The sequence below is a fragment of the Cetorhinus maximus genome, chromosome 6 (assembly GCF_964194155.1).
Source record: "Cetorhinus maximus chromosome 6, sCetMax3.hap1.1, whole genome shotgun sequence".
NCBI classification, from domain to species: Eukaryota; Metazoa; Chordata; class Chondrichthyes; order Lamniformes; family Cetorhinidae; genus Cetorhinus; species Cetorhinus maximus.
In genome coordinates, this window is record NC_135884.1 from 18794086 (window position 1) to 18816402 (window position 22317).

The window sequence follows — 22317 nt, forward strand, 5'->3', positions numbered from 1 at the left end:
TCCCAGTTACTCTAACCCAGGCTGGCACAAGCCAGAGCTTCAGGGACACACGCTTCCCCAAGTGTGTATGTGCTACTGTATTTAACCAACCAAAACTACATAGTTTACCAATACAAAACGCCAGTAAGCTTCCTGCTGTTTGTCCATCTTGGCACAGGCTTGCAGAGTATCTGGTTCCAAATTGGTTCATCAATCATCACAGACCACAATTGCTCCATGCTTCCAACAGCATCGGAATCATCAAACAGGATATTCCTCAGGACCACTGTCATTTTAATGACAGCAAAGAATGGGCCAGACGAGAAAAGAGCTGAAAATTAGGCAGGGACTTGTTATACTGGCTCCCAGAAACATGTGTCCACATTCTAACTGTAACAATGACAGCGATATTAGAAGCCACATTTTCTATCATTATTGCCTTAGCAAAGATGGATCCTAACAACATCTGCATAAGTTGCTAGGAGAGGTGGAATGGAACCAAATTTTTAAATAGAAATCTGTCAGTAGGTTTGTCACTTAACTGAAGACTTTTTTTTCTGCATCAAGCCACTTTAAGCAGCTGCAGCTGGTTGACTCCTGGAGCAGCAGTAATTTCAGTAGCTTCCCCCAGCAAGGTGACCTAAAAGAATTTAAACTGGACTTACTCCAGGAAATTTACCAGGATCAGCAGCAGTTGAACCGAATGGGTACAAAGTTTGCTTCATCAATTTAATGCCAGAAAACCAAACAACTGTTATCTGTGGAAAACATTCTGCAAGGGTTGAACCTGTAGGTATAAGGAAGGATAGACTGTCTGAAGTTTAATTCGATTATTTTTGATCGGGAATAAATTTTATACAAGTTCCCTTCAAGAAATTTAATCTGTGGGATCCAGTCCATGATCTATCATGTTGTAGAGTCTGGTGAAAAAGAAGAGGACCTGATGGTCCAAATGCCATCTCTAATTTCATGCTTTCTAAGTTCATCAGTCCTCAGTGAAAAAAAAATCCTCTACTGTTAGACCATAAGACCATAAGACATAGGAGCAGAAATTAGGCCATTCGGCCCATTGAGTCTGCTCCGCCATTCAATCATAGCTGATAAGTTTCTCAACCCCATTCTCCCACCTTCGCCCCGTAACCTTTGATCCCCTTACCAATCAAGAACCTATCTATCTCGGTCTTAAATACACTCAATGACCTGGCCTCCACAGCCTTCTGTGGCAATGAATTCCATAGATTCACCACTCTCTGGCTAAAGAAGTTTCTCCTCATCTCTGTTCTAAAAGGTCTTCCCTTTACTCTGAGGCTGTGCGCTCGGGTCCTAGTCTCTCCTACTAATGGAAACATCTTCCCCACGTCCACTCTATCCAGGCCTTTCAGTATTCTGTAAGTTTCAATCAGACCCCCCCTCATCCTTCTAAACTCCATCGAGTATAGACCCAGAGTCCTCAAACGTTCCTCATATGTTAAGCCTTTCATTCTTGGGATCGTTCTCGTGAACCTCCTCTGGACCCTCTCCAAGGCCAGCACATCCTTCCTGAGATACGGGGCCCAAAATTGCTCACAATATTCTAAATGTGGTCTGACTAGAGCCTTATAAAGCCTCAGCAGCACATCTCTGCTTTTATATTCTAGTCCGCTCGAAATAAATGCCAACATTACACTTGCCTTCCTAACTACCGACTCAACCTGCAGGTTAACCTTAAGAGAATCCTGGACTAGGACTCCAAAGTCCCTTTGTACTCCAGATTTCTGAATTCTCTCCCCATTTAGAAAATAGTCTATTTCTATAGACTATCTAGATATAGACTATCTAGTCTATATATCAGACTGTTCATATCCACTCTTCCTATATCCTCAACTTCCTCAGGTTTGACAAGAATAGTTCCTGCTGGCTTCTCTCAGAATTTAGTTTGCAAAGGGATTCTAGCTCCTAAACAACTTGTTGGTTTTCTCCTAACTTTGGCCAACCTCTTCTTAACTTTGAACCATTTTTTGAGAAAACAATTGTTGAACTCTGTGACCCTATTTTGGAGAGTTTGGCCCAATTTGTTTTCAACCACAATGCACCCAAATGGAATTAGCATTATTCCTGTTTGAGGGCTCAGTGCTACAGTCTTCATTAATCATTTAAATTTATCATTGTACTCATACCAAGAATGTTTTATGATGCAGATCTAGAATGTAACCCAATTTTTAAAAGTAAGAATTTGGCATATTGTGAGACAGCAGCATATAGTAGTGTTGAACAGTGAAATATAGATGCAGTGCAGGGACTTAATGGTTAACTTAAATCTTTTATTCATGGCTACAAAGGAAACAATTGTTAAGCTACAATTTTCTGCAGCACTCAAAATGAACAACAGACAGGCTGTTGGAATTTGATCATTCAGCAGGATGTGTTATGGCTACTTATAAAGAAAATAACACCTTTAACATCCTTTCACTGATGTCCATTTATATTGATTCTTTTTGGAATATCTCTATTCGAACAGTGAGCACTGTTGGAACTGATATGGTTGATAGAATGCAGGGGTTAGTGTTTGCAATGAGTCACACACAGGTCTTGGCTTCAGCCAGTGACTGAGTCTGGGCTGTTCTGTAACAACTACTAACAGGGAATTGCAGGTAATGCTGCAGAGCTTTGGGACCTAGTTGTTTGCTTATCCTCTGCGTCATGAAAATACATATGATCCAAGTATACTTCAAAGGAAAGAGAAAGTAAATTAATTAAGCAAATAGGGTGTTGAACAAAATTTTAAAAATTAAATGATCTTATGACAGCGGAATGTTCTTACAGGTCTTTGTATGCAATAATTTGGCTCTCAATCAACAATAGCAATTTGCATTTGCACAGTGTTTTTGACATAGTAAAAGGTCCTAAGGTGCTTCAAAGAGATGAAGAGAAATAGATTGCATGCCTTTAGTGGTTAGGAGAGGGGACTGAAAGTTTAGTTAAAGAGATTAGTTCTGAAATGGCTTTTAAAGGTGGAGGGAGTAGGACCTTGACAGCTGTTGACTTTGCCATCGGTAGCAAGGCTGGAGTGGCACCAAAGGATATGCATAGCTGGAGAACAGAATCAGGTAAAGTGGGTGATCCTAAAGGCGTATGTGCTGAAAGAAAAGAGGGGATTGGGGAGAAAACAGGATATGAGATCAGGAGGTGGAAGAAGAATGTAAAGCAATGACACGAGATGACCGATACAACAACAGGGACATCTTGGTTCCAGCTGATATGTGGAAATAAAAACCGTAAAATTACAGCAACTGGTTGGAGAGGGCTAAGCAAGGAAGTCAGAGTAGGAATTTGATGAGTGAAGATAACCAATTTGGTAGTCAAAATGGTTGAGGTTAACAATCCAGTGGTTGGTACAAGGTCAGAAAGGAAAATTAGAGAAGTTCAGAGAGAGTGAAGGTAGTCCAGGGTCAATCTGGAAGGTTGAATTAATCTGGTTGAAGGCATCTGTATCAATGAGTTGTTGGAGGAAGACACGGTGAACAAGGAGATTCGAGATGCTCCACAGAGCTAGATCATTGATGAAACTTTGGAGCACTGGAAAATGCCAAGCAGAAGCAAAGTAATGTGCCATTAAATACCAAGGGTAGCAGAGGCAGATTTAGGCAGAAGTTATTTGATCCACTGCCTTGACAACTTGGATCACAGATGCCGGTGGGGGAAGGTTATCAGGCCAGACCCAGCTCAAATGTAGAGCTACAAAGAAAACTGTTGAAGGAAAACAGCAGCAAAACCATGGACCCACCCCAGCTCCCAGAAGACAGTCACTGAATCCAATAGGAAGTGCAGCTGGTGAAGAGATTATTGATCACAACAGTTCTAGCAGCATATTGGTAAAGCAAAATGAAATCTACAGAGAAACCGTGTACAGCAGCAAGTTATGTGGTCACTATTTTGGTTCCAGAATTGAATTTTGTCAGTTAGCTGTAGAATCCAATCATTAATATATATTCTAAATCAATACTCCTAGTAGTGTTGTACCTGTGGATGAACAATGCTCTCTGCATCATTCAGACGGATATTGTCATCTATAAAGATATGCTGTATTTCAGTTTCAGAAGGATCAATCCAAAATGGTTTACCACCTTGGTTTGAGAAGTTATTTCGAGCCCACCTGAAAAAAAATGAGGAACATATAAAAGCTTTAGACTTTTTTCAAAATCAATGAAGCAATTTTCTGATACTTGGGTTATACGCCTGCTTACGTACAATAACAAAATGGAAACCTAACCATAGCTAGGAAGTTTGATATGAAATTATTTGAAGGCATCACCACCATTTTTAATAACAGCAAAATTTTTAACATGCTTAGTATACATGTGTTTAGGATTTTTATGAATGGAAAACTGTAGCAGTCTTTCTGATTTTTCAAATCAGTAAGTTAAAACTTGAATCAATTATTTGAGGTCCTGACATACAAAATTGGCTGGCTTCAAAGTCATGAGGTGGGGAGAAAATGTTGTGACTCCCCCACCTTAACCACGCTGACTCCGCCATGGACTTAAACCCCATTATGCTTGACATTTTACACTAGATCTTTTCCTCAGGTTCAACATCACAGGCCTCTGTGTAAACGGTTCTCTCTCCCATCGTACTCGAGTGTAAATGTTGTAATCACACAGACAGAAGAGAACATTGTCTTAGTATTTAAATGAATATAACGCACACCATCATGTGGTTTTCATATTTTTAATACAAATGGAAGGATAAACACGATAAACCAGTGACTTAAGCTCCAAACTGCTAGGCAAGTTTGCTGAACAGTAAACAAAATAACGAGCCATATTTACTATAAATGATATAGTTAACCTTTTGGAACATTAAACAACAAAGGACTTTTCCCTTACTGAAAACCGGTATAAGATGGGCAGCCAACCTGCTCTCATCCATTTCCTGCTCAGCAAGAACTATTAAAATTGACCCCAACTTTTGGATGGCCACTGATGCTTGGTAAGGGATGCATTGCAATGATCTTCGCATTGTTTGTGATCTCAGATATGTGAGAGGAACACCACTGAACCCGAGAAGAGATCTACAGCAGATGCAATTTGTAATAGTTATCATTTAGCACTTCGTTCTTTTTGGTTTTGTGAAGAAATGCTAATTATACTAAAATGTACTAAATCTGCAATGGACAATTAACTTGTAAGACTCACCAGTCAAAATGATCCTGAAAACCTACAATTCCTTCCAAGGAAGAGAAGTAATGATACAGAGCTCTAGCACTTGATTGTGTAGAAATCCGCTCAGATCCCAAGGTCAACATAACATTCTTTTTGTTACAACGGATTTTACCCGGGGCTATTCTCAATGGAAGCTAAAGGGAAAAATAAGGGCAACATTTGTTACTTAATGTTTTACTAAAGCCTTATATCTGAGGCTGGAAGAATCCAGGGTTTATGGCTGTTACAAAAATCTAATTTTCTCTCTCCGCATCAAATTATTAACAAACCAAAAAGAAACAAACTAAAACAAAAACAGAAAATGCTAGATACACACAGTCAACCTCTGTAAGGAGAACAGAAAAGTTAACGTTTCAAGTGCAAACTCCTCTTTGAAAAAAAGGATTCAAATCAAAAACATTAACTTATCTGTTGTCACCACAAATGCTAACTAATACACTGTTCTAAGATTGCCAGCATTATCTGTTTTTGTTTCAGATTTACAGCACGTACAATGTTTACCTTTTCACTTGGAACAAACCAATTGATACAGTGTTTAAACACACCCACATATAGAATGATAAGTTTCAATCTTTCAACAGTTATTAATTAAATGCGTTTTTCATTCTCCTTCAATATTAATTCTTAAGTTCCATTGTGCAAAAAGCACAAGTTGACCACCCACGGCAGGTTTTGCCCAATGTTGCTTCTGAGCCAACTACTAAGAGATGCACGACAGCAATCTGGGTTGCCTTGACTGATTCCTCTTCCTCCTGGTAGTAGAGTAAAAGTATCTAGTTTCTGATCTGCTAAGGGGGAACTGCTAAGATTTGGAACTTTAGGGGCAGAATTTAATGTCCCCCTCCCCCCAGCGGCGAGCTCTGAAATGGGACAGAGTGCAGAATTGGGGCCCCGCCACCTCCTGCCTTCTCCCAGTTATGTAAGGGGCAGGCAGACTTGCGGCTGCTTTCCCACCTGAATGCTAATTGTGGCCCTTAAGTGGGAAATTAATGCCCACTTAGTGGCCTCATCCCATCACCGCTGTATTCAACCCTATCGGGTTTGCCATCAGCCTACTGGGGGAGGGAAGTCTCTCGTTCACAGATTGTCTGTAGCCAAACTAGGAACCCAGCATTGAATGGGGCAGCGGGGAGGTGGGGTGCTGCTGAGATCAACCTCCATGCCCTTTCCTCCAATCCCCCTACCGTCACCTTGCTTCAGAGATCCAAACGTGAACTCTGGTGATGACCCAAGTGTATTAATGGCATCAGCCACCGCTCCTGATGGCGCAGCCAGTAATGGAGAGCTGCAGGCATCCAATTAATTGGCTGCTCTCAGGGGCAGAATATGCACCCTATAGGGAAAGTGCAGTGATTAAATGTTCCCCATGGAGTCGGTCACAGTAGGGTTCTTGCTGCCAATTAGGGACTTTAATTCCCTTGGAGTTCCCAGAGATCAGGTTTGGCAGGGGTGCTGCCAGTTTTGGTGATGGACTTAGAGCCCCCTGTTTCCCTCATTGAATTCCCACATATAGGGCAAAATTTATGTTTTTTTGGTTCAGGAAAATATCAGGAACGAAAAACACTATGGTTTATTGGATCACTATTTTAGAAATTTTAGTGCTCTGTAACTGTATACATTCCTCTCTCTAATGCCTAGTTCCATCCATACAAGTTCACTATTAAATAATTAATTAAATAATATTAATTAATAAATAATAAATAAATGATTGCTGTTGTAATGCACTTGTGAATCTGAAAAGAGGCAACTTAGCTACTTGTGTGTTATGCTGCAAGTTTAATTTACTGTACATGTGATATTTCAGTAAGAATGGAGTATCTCCATTGATGTAATAAATAGATTTGTGTCAGCTTTTGTGTTGGGATTAGCTGCTGTGTAAGTATTATATTGAATAACACTTTGATGAATTTATGCATGCATCTGATTGAACATTGAACTTCACTTACATGTTTCATTTGAAGATGTTGATACTGAGGATGCTGACCTGACAGGGTGACCTGGATGGTTTTTAAAGTTCTACTCAAATCCGACCCAAATGTTCGAAGTACTATAGCAAATTCTCTGCCTTGTGACGATAAATAATCAATCAGCTCAAAGAAAGATGGCAGGATTCGATGGTACTTTTTCCCATCTTCATCAGTCATGGACAGAAGCTCATTGTAGGTATCCATCCACTCTACCGTCTGTAGGTGGTCAGTGAAAATTTTTTTAAAGAGAGAGCCGTCACTAGTCTCTGTGAAATCCAGCGGCTTCCCAAACTGCGAATAGTAGCTCACAGCACCATCACAGGGTGGGTTCAAGGAAGGTACATTACTCAGCCATTCCCACTTTCCTGAAATAAAATTCACATTTCAATCAGTTTAACCCATATCACATTGTCAGTGGTATTGAAAAAAGCTCTAATTTAGCCAGGGAGCACTTTCATCACCTACAGTAGGTAAAATATTGTATAAATTCATAGGAAGTAGCCCAAAGTACAATATCGTTGCTTCTAAAGTTTAGTTGTCACCTATTTATTCTGTCCATATTTAACATAACCAGAATAAAAATTTAACAAGAGTGTTCACCAGCTATCCTCTTTCCTCTTACCTCTCACACAAAGCTGTCTACTTTCCCACCCATTGCGAGAAACCCTTTCTATACCCTCTGCAGCATCAAACTCTTATTTCTTCTGACCTTGACCATCAACTTTCTTTCCTTCTATCTATCCACTGCCACCAACCACCTCTCCTGACATCTACCTATTGCTTTCATGCATCCCCTTATCCATCCATATCACCCACTTTCTGTCAGCAGCAATCTCTTCCAATAAATGCTTCCATCTTCAGTCATTAAGCTTATTGGTCTATCCATGACCTCTCCTTCTACCCATCCTTGTAGCCTTTTGCCTCTCATTTCTATCTAAAGTTCTTCTATGGGAAAGACAGAGAGAAAAAGAGTGACAAAACCAGAGTTACAGTTATATATTCTGACTGTGTGAAAGTAAACATATGTAACATTATAGTGGTTTGATTACAGTCAGTTACCTCATCTTCACTGCTTTTATCCCAAGGTTCACAGCTCTAAATCCCAAAAAGCTGGTCTTGCATGTTAGATCTCTGCAATTTTGAACCCTAGGATTATATCAATTTGTACCTAAAGTTGCTTCTTTACCAAGAATGTAACTTAAAACAATGATTACCAACCAGAAAATGAATTTAAAGTAGTATTATATTTATGAAACAAAATGCTCTTTTAAAGAAATTGATACAATTTTTATTTCTTTTGTGATGCAGGCCAGTGAAAAACTCACTGGTGAGATAAAAATCATGCTGAGCTCTTGTCTGCAGTAGCACTTTTTCAGACAATTCATTCAGCCAACTATTTTATTACCTTAATAATAAAAACAAAAAACTGCGGATGCTGGAAATCCAAAACAAAAACAGAAATACCTGGAAAAACTCAGCAGGTCTGGCAGCATCTTCCCTTCACCCCCCCCCCGGCGGCATTCCGTAGGGATCGTTCCCTCCGTGACACCCTGGTCCACTCCTCCATCACCCCCTACTCCTCAACCCCCACCTACGGCACCTCCCCATGCAAATGCAAAATATGCAATACCTGCCCCTTCACTTCCTCTCTCCTCTCCATCCAAGGGCCCAAACACTGCTTTCAAGTGAAGCAGCATTTCACTTGCATTTCCCCCAACTTAGTCTACTGCATTCGTTGCTCCCAATGCGGTTTCCTCTACATTGGAGAGACCAAACGCAGACTGGGTGATCGCTTTGCAGAACACCTTCGGTCTGTCCGCAAGCATTACCCAGACCTCCCTGTCGCTTGCCATTTTAACACTCCACCCTGCTCTCTTGCCCACATGTCTGTCCTTGGCTTGCTGCATTGTTCCAGTGAAGCTCAACGCAAACTGGAGGAACAGCACCCCATCTTCCGACTAGGCATTTTACAGCCTTCCGGACTGAATATTGAGTTCAACAACTTTAGATCTTGAACTCCGTCCTCCATCCCCACCCCCTTTCCGTTTCTTCCCCCTCCCTTTTGTTTTTTCCAATAATTTATATAGATTTTTCTTTTCCCACCTATTTCCATTATTTTAAAATGTATTCCACCCATCGTTTATTTCACCCCACCCCCACTAGAGCTACCTTGCTTGTCCTGCTCTCCACTCTTAATGAGCACATTCCTTTAGATAATATCACCACCTTCAACACCTCTTTGTTCTTTTGTCTGTGACATCTTTTGGTTATCTCCTCCTTTCACTGCTTGCTTGTCCCAACACCCCCCCACCCCCCCCCCCCCCCCCAGCCCCACTTAAACCAGCTTATATTTCACCCCTTTCCTATTTCTACTTAGTTCTGTTGAAGGGTCATGAGGACTCGAAACGTCAACTTTGCTCTTCTCCGCCAATGCTGCCAGACCTGCTGAGTTTTTCCAGGTATTTCTGTTTTTATTTTATTACCTTAAGTGCTTCATTGTCTGTTGGCATATTAGCATGCATATTCCACACTACCAGAACAAAACTGATTTTTAAGTAGGATACATGTCATCTTCACACATTTGAAAACTACAGGTTGCAAAATATCAAGCTACAAAACTTATGTCTTATGTCAGCTAAACGGAAACCTGCAAAATATTTTTTCATCGTACAAACCAATTAGTTTAGTTATCCCTTTCTAATTTGTGACTAAAGTCTACGGTATAGAGATAGAATTCAAGATTGATCAGTAATTAAATGATTTTGGAACAATTGATTTTCATTTTGATGTCTGCACTGTTAACAGTCAAATATTCATCATACTTACATAATATTTTTCATAGCTGGATATGTGAACTAAGAGGGTGTCTGATAGGTAAAACTCTTTTAGCTGCAAATATATGATCATTCCACTCCTGTGTGATATGAAACTGCCCCCTATTGGCCACATTTAAATCCTTCCCTATTACTGTTAACACCAAATCATACTCCATCATGAGGAAAAGGCTGTTCTAAAAGGTATTGCGCAATTTTACCTTATTTCTTCTCAACCGTATTGACCTAATCCACTGTTTGAATGGTTTTTTCAAGTTTACACTGGACCTTAAATTCTGTCAACTGCAAGAACTGTACCAAGATAGCCAGCTATTCACTTACACTGGCTCAGGTGTCTTGCGCTTGATCAATCTCTCCTTTAAAGAGTTTCACCTTCAAAAATAAAAGGGTGGATGGGCATACATGAGTGATGGTCTTTTGGGTAAATGATAGGTGATAACTGGTGCCCATAAAAACATAGCCTATGGTCTTCAAATTTAATTTTATGAGTCCAGTACTAATAAAGATTCAACTTTAAAGATTTCCCAGTCCAGCCAACAAAACGGAGCTGAGTGAACATCAGTTAATATTACCAACCTAGGCCAGATTACTCATTTACATGATTAAAAAATATAACTTGCTGCCATTCTCACTAGGCAACATCAGTAATTATCATTTTGAAACCAAAACTATTTTCAAAGCAGCTGAAATGAGAGAAAAATATCAGAAGGCCTTCAATGTTGATCTTAATTCTTTTTAGTTGGTTGATTTTTAAAAAGCAAACCAAAAAATTCTGTGCAAGTGGAAAAGGAAGTGGTTCCAATGACTGTCCTTACTTATTATAACAGATTTATTGTAACATTTATTGCAACACAACATAAAGAAATTATCACAGAAGGCTAATAAGTCAAAAATAAGTGGATTACACATCTTCTTACTGATTAAGGTAAGTGGATCAGACAGGAAAGGGTTACATATGCAAACGACCATTAGAAAAACGAAAGCACATAGTATTGGAGGCAACCTTTTGGCACGAGTAGAGAATTTGTTAGGAGGTAGGAGGCAGAGATAGGGTTAATAGTATGTATTCTGATTGTCAAGGTGCAACTAATAGTGTCCCCAGAGATCTGAACTGGGGTCTCAGCATTTCATTATATTTACAAATGACATTGACAAAGGAATAGAGAGCTGTACATCCAAGTTTGCTAATGAGACTATGTTGGGTGGCACAATAAGTAATGGAAACGGGAACAAACAGTTGCGAAGTGACATTGATAAGTGACTGGGCAAAACTGTAGCAGATGGAATTCAATGTGAGGAAATGCAATATCATCCACTATCGACCCAAGAAAGATAGATCAGAGTATTTTCTAAATGGCGAGAAACTACGAACTGTTGGTGAGCAGAGAGATTTAGTGATTCATGTACAGAAAACACTGAAAACCAGTGAACAGACACAATAAATAATTTTAAAGGCTGTAGAATGGTAACCTGCATCTCAAGGATGCTGGAATACAAAGGAATAGAAACTATTCTAAAGCTGGAAAAGTTCTGAGTAGAATACATCTGGACTACTGCATCACATCTGGACATTATACTTCACAGAATACACTGGCCGTGGAGGGAATGCAGCACAGATTCATCAGATGGAATCAGGGCTGAAAGGGTTACATTATAAGGAATGGTTGCATAGCACTAAGCTTGTATTACCTAGGGCTTGGAAGATTATGAGGTGGTACAATTGAGGTGTTACGGTGAACAGGCTCGAGGGGCTAAGTGGTCCAGCTCCTGTTGCTATGTCACTTCAATTCTGAATCATGGCTGCCTACATTTTTTATTTATTGATGAACAATGACCTGGACTGTCAGTTAATCATAGGTGGGTAGTGGGTAATTGAACAACATGTACGTGTGCACACATGCATACTCTGGGTAAATCTTAAAAAAAAATTAGTTCACCACATTGCCTAGGCATCAAAAGTGATGCACCCCGATTAGCCACTTTGTAAATCTCCCTCTGTGGTTCAATTCCATTCATATCGTAAGTTATGGTGCAGTTTCAGTATTGTACATTTAAATGTAATCATCAATTTTCTGGACAATTCACAGTACAGCCCAATTATTCTATAAATCTTTTGCTACATACTCTGTCCCTGCTGCTTTTTCCCTATTTTAGTGCAATCAACAAATCTGACAAGGTTTTGTATATCCAAATTATTAATGTAAATTACAAATCAACAGGGGCCGAAGCATTGACCCCATCCATGACTACAATCAGCAATCTCAGCTGATTCTGACATTACACCTCCTTCAAGAACACTTTCACTAAGGTTATATGTAGTGAGTAAGACAAGTACTTTTACAAAGGACTGTGAGGTTGTGGAATGCACTATTAGGGACTATATCAACTATCTACTTAATAGCTATTTATGTGTGCTGCTTTCAATTTAGTACACTGTGTTTGCTGCATATGGTATGATTTCCTCTACATTGAAGAAATCAACAGCAGATTCAGCAATCGCTCTGCAAAACACATCAGTTCTGTCCGCAAGCATGACTGAACTGTCAGTCGCCTGCCACTTTACTTTTCCACCTTGATCTCATTCTGACCTTTCTGTCCTCCTGCAGTTTTCCTACAAGGTTCAACACATTTTTCGGCTGAGTGCTTTACAACCTTCCACACTTGGAATTCAATTCAATTGAGAATTGAGTTCAACAATTTTAGATTGTGACCTCTGTCCCATTTTTTGTTTTGTTTTTCTTTGCAGGTTTGTTTTCTTTTTCGCTCTTTTCCTCCTTTGCTTTTGGATGGTAGCTATTCAGGATCCTGTCAGTCACACCTCCTCTAGACACACTGTTTGTTTTTTTACTTATCCCATCATCAGTCCCTTTCGCCTTGCACCAGAAACCCTTTGTCATTTAATCTCTCCTGCTCTCCACCCTATCACAGAACTCCCCTTTTGTTATTTTTCCCACCCTCCTCCTTTCACTGGCTCAAAACTTATTACATGTCTAACTTTCCCCAGTTCCGACGAAAGGTCACAGGCCTGAAACATTAACTCTGCTTCTCTCTCCACAGATGCTGCCAGGTTTGCTAAGTATTTCCAGTATTTTCTGTTTCTATATTAGCCATGAGTTAGGTAGGTCTTTGGAGAAAATCAAAATAAAAGGATACGCAAACAGAGCAGGCAGAGGGATTGAAACTACTTTTCATAAGGTGGATAGACATCACAGGGACTAGTCGAGCCAAATGCCCAGCTTTCATGTTGTCCGTGTTCTACTTCAATTCCTGTGAAGTTTAGTTCAACTGGAAATCTTGCATGCAGATTTTTATCAAATATCTCTAAAAAGCCAATCAAACTGTACCACACACAGGTTCACTATCTATTTCACTTGTATGGTATTCAAAATCAAGGTCTGTTAGGCAAATTTAAGCTGATAGTTTTTTGATAAACGATGTTAATATGATAGTTCTTCTCAGCCAGTCCTGTGCAGCAGCATTCCTTTATAGCAAAAACTCGTGCACTGTAAATTTTCTCCTCAGGCTCCTTCAGAATCTTAGAATGTGTATTATCTGGCCCAGAGGATTTCATGTAAGGAGATATTAAAGATGACCAAAAGCTTGGTCAAAGTGGTAGTTTTTAAGGAGCATCTTAAAGGAAGAAAGAATGGTAGGGAGTCGGAGCGTTTTAGGGAGGGAATTATAAGAGCTTGGGGCCCAGGAGAATCAAGGGTCAGAATTACAGCAGCACAGAGATCCTTGAGGGGTGTTGACTGGAGGAGGTTACAGAGATAGGGAGGAGCAAGAACATGCAGGGATTTGAAAACACAGATGAAAAATTAAAATAAAGGCATGCTTAACCGGAAGTCAATTTAGATCAGTGAGCACAGGGATGATGGGTGAACAGGATCTGGTGCAAGTTAGGACACAGGCAGCAGAGTTTTAGCCTTGCTCTAGATTGATGGAGGAAATAGTACTTCTTTTAGCTAGAAGGAAAGAGGCAATATCATTTCCTTTTAAACAAGAGAAACAAGGAAACGTTTCATTTACAAAAAATCAGGGAGGAAGAATGCCAGGTGTTACCCATTTATTTCATAGGCTGTGGGGTGGTGTGAGGGCTTTACCAACTCAAAGATTTTCAGAAAATATTTATAGATTATGATATATAAATGCAAATTGTTATTATGTTAAACACCTTTCACTATTCTAATCTCTTGGATCTTTTTTACGCATAACATCTTAATTTTTTGTTAAGCAATTTACTATGTTAAGCTATATAAGTTCCTATACACTGCTCAACCAAGTTTGCTTCTTTTTTGTCATTTGGTTGTTTTTCTTTTTTTTACTATTTTAATTGTTTTGAATTGCTTTCAGCCATCATGGAATTGTCTGTTTAGCTTGTGCAAAGCATGATGAATAACCCCCAGTTTATTATTGTGCAAGTAGTTTATCTAGCTGTGTTTTAGGACATTCAGGTTTAGCAGTACATTGTACTAATCCTGAAATTTTAGGCCTTTAAAGCTGGATTAAAGGTGATCTTGTGTACAGCAGAGTAACCACTCTCTCCTCCCGGACAATGGCACGACCACTATTTTCTGGTTTGAAGAGAAGGCCAAGATGAGACTACGGCCCAGATCTTCCGGTCTCCAAATAATTGGAGACCAGGCGTAGCCCCCAAGATGCATTATGGGACCCCTCGAAGTCCCAACGCAATGACTGTGCAGGAATTGCCAACTGCCTGAGAAGACTGAACTTCTGATGGCAATTCCTCTGCTCCCTGGGACCCTCTGAAAAGGTCTCCAACTCTGAGCCAGAGTCGGAGAGTTTGGACAGTTAGACAGAATGTTAGACAGAAAAATTCTAGTCTAATTCCTTGGTAACTATACAACTGACTACCCAATCACTCACATTGACCACCCTGACTCCCCCTCAACACCCCCCCCACCCGCGAACCTCCGACTCTCCCCCCTCCCCCCCCCCCCCCCCCCCGACCTGACTGGACCTCAGCACTCGTCTAGCCCCTGACCCTCTGGCTCTCCTCCAACCCAACCTGACTGGTCCTCACCACCCGACTACCCCTAGGTCCCCCAACTCCCCCTGATCTGACCTCACAACTGTACCACCTACCACCCTACCCAGCTGCCACCCGACCCCTTTACCTACTCACCTCACACACCCCACGCACTCATCTTACCCACCCTACCCTCTTACCCATCCATACCTTACCACCATACCCCCTTACCCACCCTATCCCTTGCCCACTTACCTTACCCATACCTTACCACCTTAACCCCTTCCCATTTACCTTACCTACCCGACCCCATTACCCACTCTAGGAAATGACTATGTGGTTATTATAAATAAATCTCATTCATGGCCCTAAAGAAAATTCATTTGGACTGTGGTAATTGTGTTCCATTTTCTGCATTCAGAGCAGGGTGAAAGTGGCCTAACATTGGCCCTAGCAAGTAAACTTCTTTCCTCTTACATTTGGATATTTTTTGTTGGGTGTAGAGCACCTTAACATAATAAAATGTCCCAAGTGCATCACAAGAATGTTATAAAGCAAAATTAGGCGCAGAGTCACATCAGGCAATATCAGAGTAGATGGCCAATATCTTGGTCAAAAAGGTAGGTTTCAAGGAGCGCCTTAAGAGAAGAAAGAAAGATGGAGAGTTAGGGGGGTTTGGGGAGGGAATTCCAGAGCCCAGAACCTAGGCAGAAGAAGGCACAACCATCAATCGTGGAGCGATTAAAATTGGAGATGATCAGGAAGCAATTAGAAGAGTGCAGATATATCAGTGGGCTAGAGGAGATTAGCGAGATAGGGAGGGTCAAGGCCATGGATGGATTTGAAAACAAGGATGTGAATTTTGAAAGTCAAGCCATTGCTAGACCAGGAGCCAATTTAGGTCAGTGAGCATTGGGTGATAAGTGAATAGATTTTGGTGAATTAAATTCAATATTAGTTTAAGAGTATTCTGCTTTCTCCTCTGGAGAAATCTTTCAGCGATACTTCTCAGATAATTTCTTTTACTTTATTCCTCAATCCTTTGATGTTTCTATTTTTAAAATTCATCATCCAGCGCTCAGCACCAGAAAAAATATTTAACCATACTGTGGTTTCCATTCCTCAATAAATTCACCACTACATGTATTATATTGTTTGCTAGAATTAGATCAAAATCATCTCTAGTGAGAGAAACTATACATTGAGGCAGAATCCTTGAATGATGAATATATGAGTGAATAACAGAAGCCTACAAGTTTGCAGAGCAGTCAACATAACCATCATATCTTTTTCTTTTGCCTTGAGGGAATGGCTTGACAGTGCCATAAACCACCAAGACAAAGAAACCTAAATGTTCCCCAACCTCCTTCTTTAGTTTTGAGGAAAATGTGGAGCACATTTACCCAGCAGTTGTACTTTAACATCTTTCCCACTCACTTGAGAATGTGATCTTGGGTGCTCTCAGAAATCCTTCTCCAAAGTGAAATTGGTGTTGGTGGATTTTTCTTTCTCTTCAGAAGTTGGAATGTTACTCACTGGAGTCAGGAGAACAGGTGAAACTTGTTCAAGGAGAGTAGTTGCTTTGATTCGATTGAAGGTGTAAACATTTCAAAATTTTTGACTATTTTATCCCAAGAGGAGTTTTAGTTAATACTATGATTAAGTTAATCTTAGCTCTGCAGAGATTAAATCCATAATATGCAGTATCTGGGAGGCATTTGGATTTATCACAAAGAATTCAGCCCAGGTGAAGCTTCTAAGCAGAATATTTATTTTTAACCAACCACTTCAGTTTGAGATTGATTAATGCATCCCAGTTGGATTAGATTAAAATACTGGAATTGTTTAATTCCTGTGAGCCCAACAGTGTGCGCTGCTAAGGGAGCTCACATCTAGCAGGGCAGTAGGTGGTTTGACTGACATCTCAATTAGGCATTGAGTGCTGAGGCAATATTATGGGTCAAAATTTTGGCTTCTTGTTGAATGAAAAAGGAAATGTCAAAACAATACAGACATGCCAACTCTTATAAATTTATCACAAGCGATGCGATTTCTATGTAAAACTGAGCCTCACTCATGATATCGAAATGGACCCCTGAAATCTAAGGATTTTTCACAGGCATTCTTGTAAATTTGTCTTTCGTAGGTTGCCATGTCCTGCTCCTCCCCAGATGGGTGAAGCCAATAAGCATATACAAACTAACAATACCAGCTGGAGGTCTCTACTGTATCAATAGTTTCTGAAACAGCCGAAACTGACAGGTCAAAACAGATCTGCAGCAAAAGGCATCAACCTTACCAATACAAGTGGCCAAAAGACCATCACTTCTGGCCCTGTAATCAGGCAACAGCTCCCAGCTGCCACCTGCCTATCTCCATGAAACACATGTGCCCCAGTTCAGGCAGCCCTGGAGATACTCTTGCCAAGTAAATAAATTAACTAACTTTCCTACCCTGGTCAGGTTGCTACTTGATGCTGTTCAAAGCCCAGTATGTCTGTGACACAAGAACTGAGAACGTTGTAAATCTCGTGTTTGAAAACCTTGAAGTCAGAGCCTGTCAAAGAAAACAATTTAAGATCTCATGGCCCGATTCTCCAAGACGTATTCCTTCCCTCTACACAGTTATGAGCCTGGTGACTCAGGTTAAGGAAAGAGGATTGGGGCATTGCTGGGACAGAATTTGAGCTACTTAGTTTTATCTGTAGCACACTGCACACACTCTAGAAATGCAACTGTACCAGGAGTGTGTGTAATTGAGTATTAACGAACAGAAGAAGAAATCACTAGAAAGAATCTGATATCATTCAATTTTGAAATTTGTTACAAAACCAACGGTGGACAATAGTCCCTGGATGTTTGTAGATTGATCAAGGAGACTGACTGGTTGGTTTTGTTTTTTTCTTCCCCTAGGTCCTAACATCCTCTGTGTTACATACAAATTAGAGGGCTGGCAGTGAGTTACACAGAGTTTCAGTGTGTTACAGGAACTATGGCAAGTTATACAGAGTTTTAGAGGGATGAGAGTGAGCTATACAGAGCACTAGAAAGTTGGGAATGAGTTATAGACAGTCTGATGATGACCATGAAACCATTGCCAATTGTCGTAAAAACCCATCTGCTTCACTAGTGTTCTTCAGGGAAGGAAATCTGCCGCCCTTACCTGGTCTGGCCTACATGTGATTCCAGACCGACAGCAATGTAGTTGACTCTTAAATGCTCTCTAAACAAGGGCAATTCTGGATGGGCAATAAATGCTGGCCCAGCCTGCGAAACCTACATCCCATGAACGAATAAAAAAAATTACAGAGCTGGCAGTGAGTTAGAGAGGAAATAATATGTCAATTTGAATGATTATCCACAGCCTAATTCACAAGCGATAGGGCTTCAGATCATTTTAAATTTTGTATTCTGTCAAGTCAGATCAAGTCTACTCTTTCATTTACAGTTAGCTGTGACTTTGAGTCAGACAGGGGAATTGGGATTTGCATTTATCACATTCTCTGCACCTTAGAATCCTCTTCCTTGCTATAGCTCTCTCTACCTTCAAAAAGTTCCCTCAAAACCTAATTTTCCAGCCATGAGTGACCCTCTTGCACAAACTCTTCTCCCAATGTCTGATACTCATTGCAGAGGTAGAATTAGTGGGCCATTGCTGATGGGCTGGGGTGTGGGTTTTAAAGTTCAGCTCAGAGTAGAACACCATCCTACACATGATTTCTAGAACTAAATCAATGCTGATCAGTCATTCTCCAGTGTTGGGAGTTGAAACGGATGATTAACACTTCAACCATTATTCCAGTCCCAGTTTACTACTTCTCAATATTTTTGTAGCCTTGTGTCAAACGGATAAACTAGAATGAAAACTTGCAATAAACAATTTTTTTTGACTGAATTTTTTTTCCAAAACTAAAATTTAGGATCAGCTGGAATTAAAGTTTTTCCAAAAGCTATAAATAAAATAAAGGCTAAGACTTTTATTTTTGTCAGTATTTATTTCCCATAGCTAATTGCCCTGAGGGTATTAAGAGCCTATCATGTAGTGTAGAACTGGAGACTGGAGTCGTATGTAGAGTATACCAGATCTGTTTCCTTCCTTAAAGGACATTAATGAACCTATAGCGGTACTACGAGAGGAGATTTGGTGAACTAGCAAAAGTATATCATACCCAGTTTTAGGAAGTTTTTGGGTACAGAACTGTCAATCAAAAAAGAACATTCCCCAGAAACCTGCTGCACTCACCAACTCCATTACCAGAGTTTCTACTGCTGGGAAACATGTTCAGACTGAAAGCACAACTGATAACAGGCAGGAATTTTTAAGGAGTTTTCTGTAATGCATTTCCAGATGCAGTAATATAGTTTTTGTAAGGTTGCATTGTTATGATCCTGAGTTATGCTATTCATATGGCTAGATATTTGGAAGTTAAGCCAAACCCCCGAATATGGGGTATGATTACTTGATATAACAAAAAATTTGTAACAAGGAACCAGTATATTACTTCCAGCTCTCTGTAAATGGCTCCTTTACTTACCACTGAAGTTATCTGGAAAAAATAATATTTATCTTTTTCCTCCAGATTATTTTGTTGGATAGTTAACCTCGTCATCGAGCTATAAATGATTACCCAGCCATATGAAAAAAAATCGTTGCTGCTACATAATAATGATTCTTACCTTCCTGGTTGATCCGGCCCCAAGTAACAGTGGTTAGAAAGGAACTAAGAGCTTTCCTGGGTCCTTGTCTAGTAACTGTGTCAGACAAGAGGACTGTGTTATTTAAATCCAAGTGCACAATCAGTTTTGACCTTCTGCGATTTAAAGTTTTGGGAATCTTCGTGATAATTTGATTTGAAGCAGGTTCCGCACTCTCGGTGTCTTGATCTGCATGAAGCAATGCCATTTGTGATTTCTGTATTGGATGATGTAGAAGTCAATTATTTTAGTCCATTCCAAGTGCATTAATCTTCGCAGTCATTGCCACTATTTAAATTCGCTCTGTTTTTGGTCACAAGGGATTTCTTTGTCAAATTCCTGATTTCAGCACTGTCCCAGAGATCTAGATTATGGAAGGTGCTGATTGGGCCTCAAAAACCTTCAGGGAAAAAGATGAAAATTCAGTAATTATCAGGATGACTCCAGTTAGATTCTTTTTGCATTTTTAATCTGAAAGTAAATATAGACTAAAGCTAATGGCTGGCACTAAGAATTATGAAGTACAGAATGGGAAATACTAACTACTGTCAATACACATGCAGTTACAAATGATGCACAGAAGAAACACAGTGAAATTACTGTAGATACACTGGGGTGGAAGATAATTGAAAATGACCCATTAGTTCCTGAATGAACTTGGAAGGCTTTCCTCAGAGTGAAGTAAGTTTTATGCTTCACTGTTCCTCAATGTGCATTTATATAATGTGCCTGGGTATAATTTTATGTAATGGGACTATTACAGATGGCGCACAATTAATACACTGTTCTATTGTGCCCTGCTCCTCCATGATTGGCTGATGTGTTAAAAGTTCCTGACCTCTGTGAATGGCTTTCCAGAATTCCAAAATAAATTGTGAAATATGAGAATTTCTCACATACAAAAAGCAAATCAGGTTTTTCCACTCCAACAATCACACTAAATCTATTGGAACCAAATGCCTGGAGGAGGCAGATATGGCCTTTTTTATACTAATATTTATATAGCATATAGCTAAAGACCCCAAAACACTGTAAATTGATTTACTTCTAGAATGCAGTGACTGCATTGGGGTGATAACCTAAATTATATGCTCAAGTCCTATTGCTGCATTTGAACATAAATATTCCCTGAGATAGAGGTAAGCAGTTACTAGAGAGTGAATATGTAGTTCATGGATTTTGCCACAGAACGTGATTGCATTTTACAGAACTTTTTTTGGTTGTCAAGACACATTTTGCTTACCCAAGTCCAAACAGCTCAAGCACAGGTTAGCAAAAGCCAAGTCCTCCAAGGTGCAGGAGTTTAACATGAAACCCCATAGCTTAGCAGCATACAGCATTATAAAAACAATTCCAAAATTAGGCACATGGCTCAAATCTAAGTATGTTTGTTCCTTACAATGCCATCCAAAGCCACAGGATCGGCTTCCACATGTATGCTGATGACACTCAGCTCTGTCTCTGCACCAGCTTTCTTGATCCCCTTCTTAGTTATCAGACTGCTTGTCTGATACCTGATCTTGGGTGCAACATTGCTTCCTCCAGGTAAACATTGAGAACACCAGACCTTCAACTTCTGTCACAAAATCCATACTTTTACCACTGACTCTGTTTCCTGTCTGGCTACTTACTTGGCATGAATCAAACTGTTCACAAACTCAGAGTCCTGCTTGACACTGAGCAATGCTGCTCACCCCCAAATTCTCTCCATCACCTCTACCTCTGTAACATTAGCCATCTCCATCTCTAACTGAGCCACTAAAATCCTCATTTATGTCACCTCCAGCCCAACGTTCTGCTGGCCAATCTCCCATCCCTCACCCACGTTCAGCACACCTAGAACTTAGATCTCCCTGCACATCCAAATCAATAACTCTATTGTTATAACTCCGTCATGGCTCTTAACTCATTATTTCATAAACCCCCGCCCCCCCCCCCCCCCCCCACTCCCCAAAACCTGTTCTCTCTCTCTCCTCATTTCAAATACAGCTTGGACCCTCCAACCAAGCTTTTGGTCACCCACCCCCCATATTACCCTTGGTTTCTCCAGCCCCCGGAGCTCCTGTAAAGCCTTAGGACATTTTTTTTTCTGGGTTAAAGGCGCTATAGGAAGTTGCTGCTGTTGTTTTGCAGGACTCTGGTCCTGTTACTAATTTGGATTCGGGAGCAGCCGCTCGAGTTTCTCTGCATGGGGGAAGAAGGAAGTTTATTCTGGTTGATGATGGAAAGGCACCAGCTCTCCTGACTCAGCCACAGCTCTTCGAGGCTACAAAGCCCGGCCGGCGGACTCCAGTCAGGGTCAAGGCACTGCTGATGATCAATACATATAAATATTTAAAATATTGTACCTATACTCATTGCGAGGTGTCTCTAACACAATAAGTACTCGACACATCCTGTCCATCCGTCAGTCCATTCAACCGGCCGGCTTCTTCTCTGAGAATTGTGGGATACAGGAGGACCAGCAAACGGACCTGCCCAGCCTCACTGACTAGAAAGAGCCGCTGGTTCTTGGTTTATTTAAGATATAACTGATGGCTCTTTATTGTTTTTAAGTGTTTGAATAGCCTTAAAATATATATCTAATTATATTTATTCGTAAGTCCTGCATTTAAATGTTGACAATACACCCCAAATAAATATGGTTACATT

At 40.3% G+C, this 22317-nt stretch overlaps 1 protein-coding gene across 2 annotated transcripts in view; it reads right to left on the minus strand.

Moving 5' to 3' along the window:
• The window catches only part of LOC144681612 (uncharacterized), an 84771-nt gene that overhangs the window by 12841 nt on the left and 49613 nt on the right, over window positions 1–22317 (minus strand). Inside the window, exons 1-5 of one of the 2 annotated variants that reach the window (XM_078543368.1) lie at window positions 22014–22214; window positions 19648–20065; window positions 7127–7512; window positions 5154–5314; window positions 3979–4111 (exon numbers count right to left, since the gene is read on the minus strand). In XM_078543368.1, coding sequence (XP_078399494.1) covers window positions 3979–4111; window positions 5154–5314; window positions 7127–7512; window positions 19648–19873 — 906 coding nt within the window. In that variant the 5' untranslated portion in view covers window positions 19874–20065; window positions 22014–22214. Of the gene's footprint in view, window positions 1–3978; window positions 4112–5153; window positions 5315–7126; window positions 7513–19647; window positions 20066–22013; window positions 22215–22317 lie in introns of those variants that run through there. The other variant, XM_078543369.1, reaches the window with a different exon arrangement.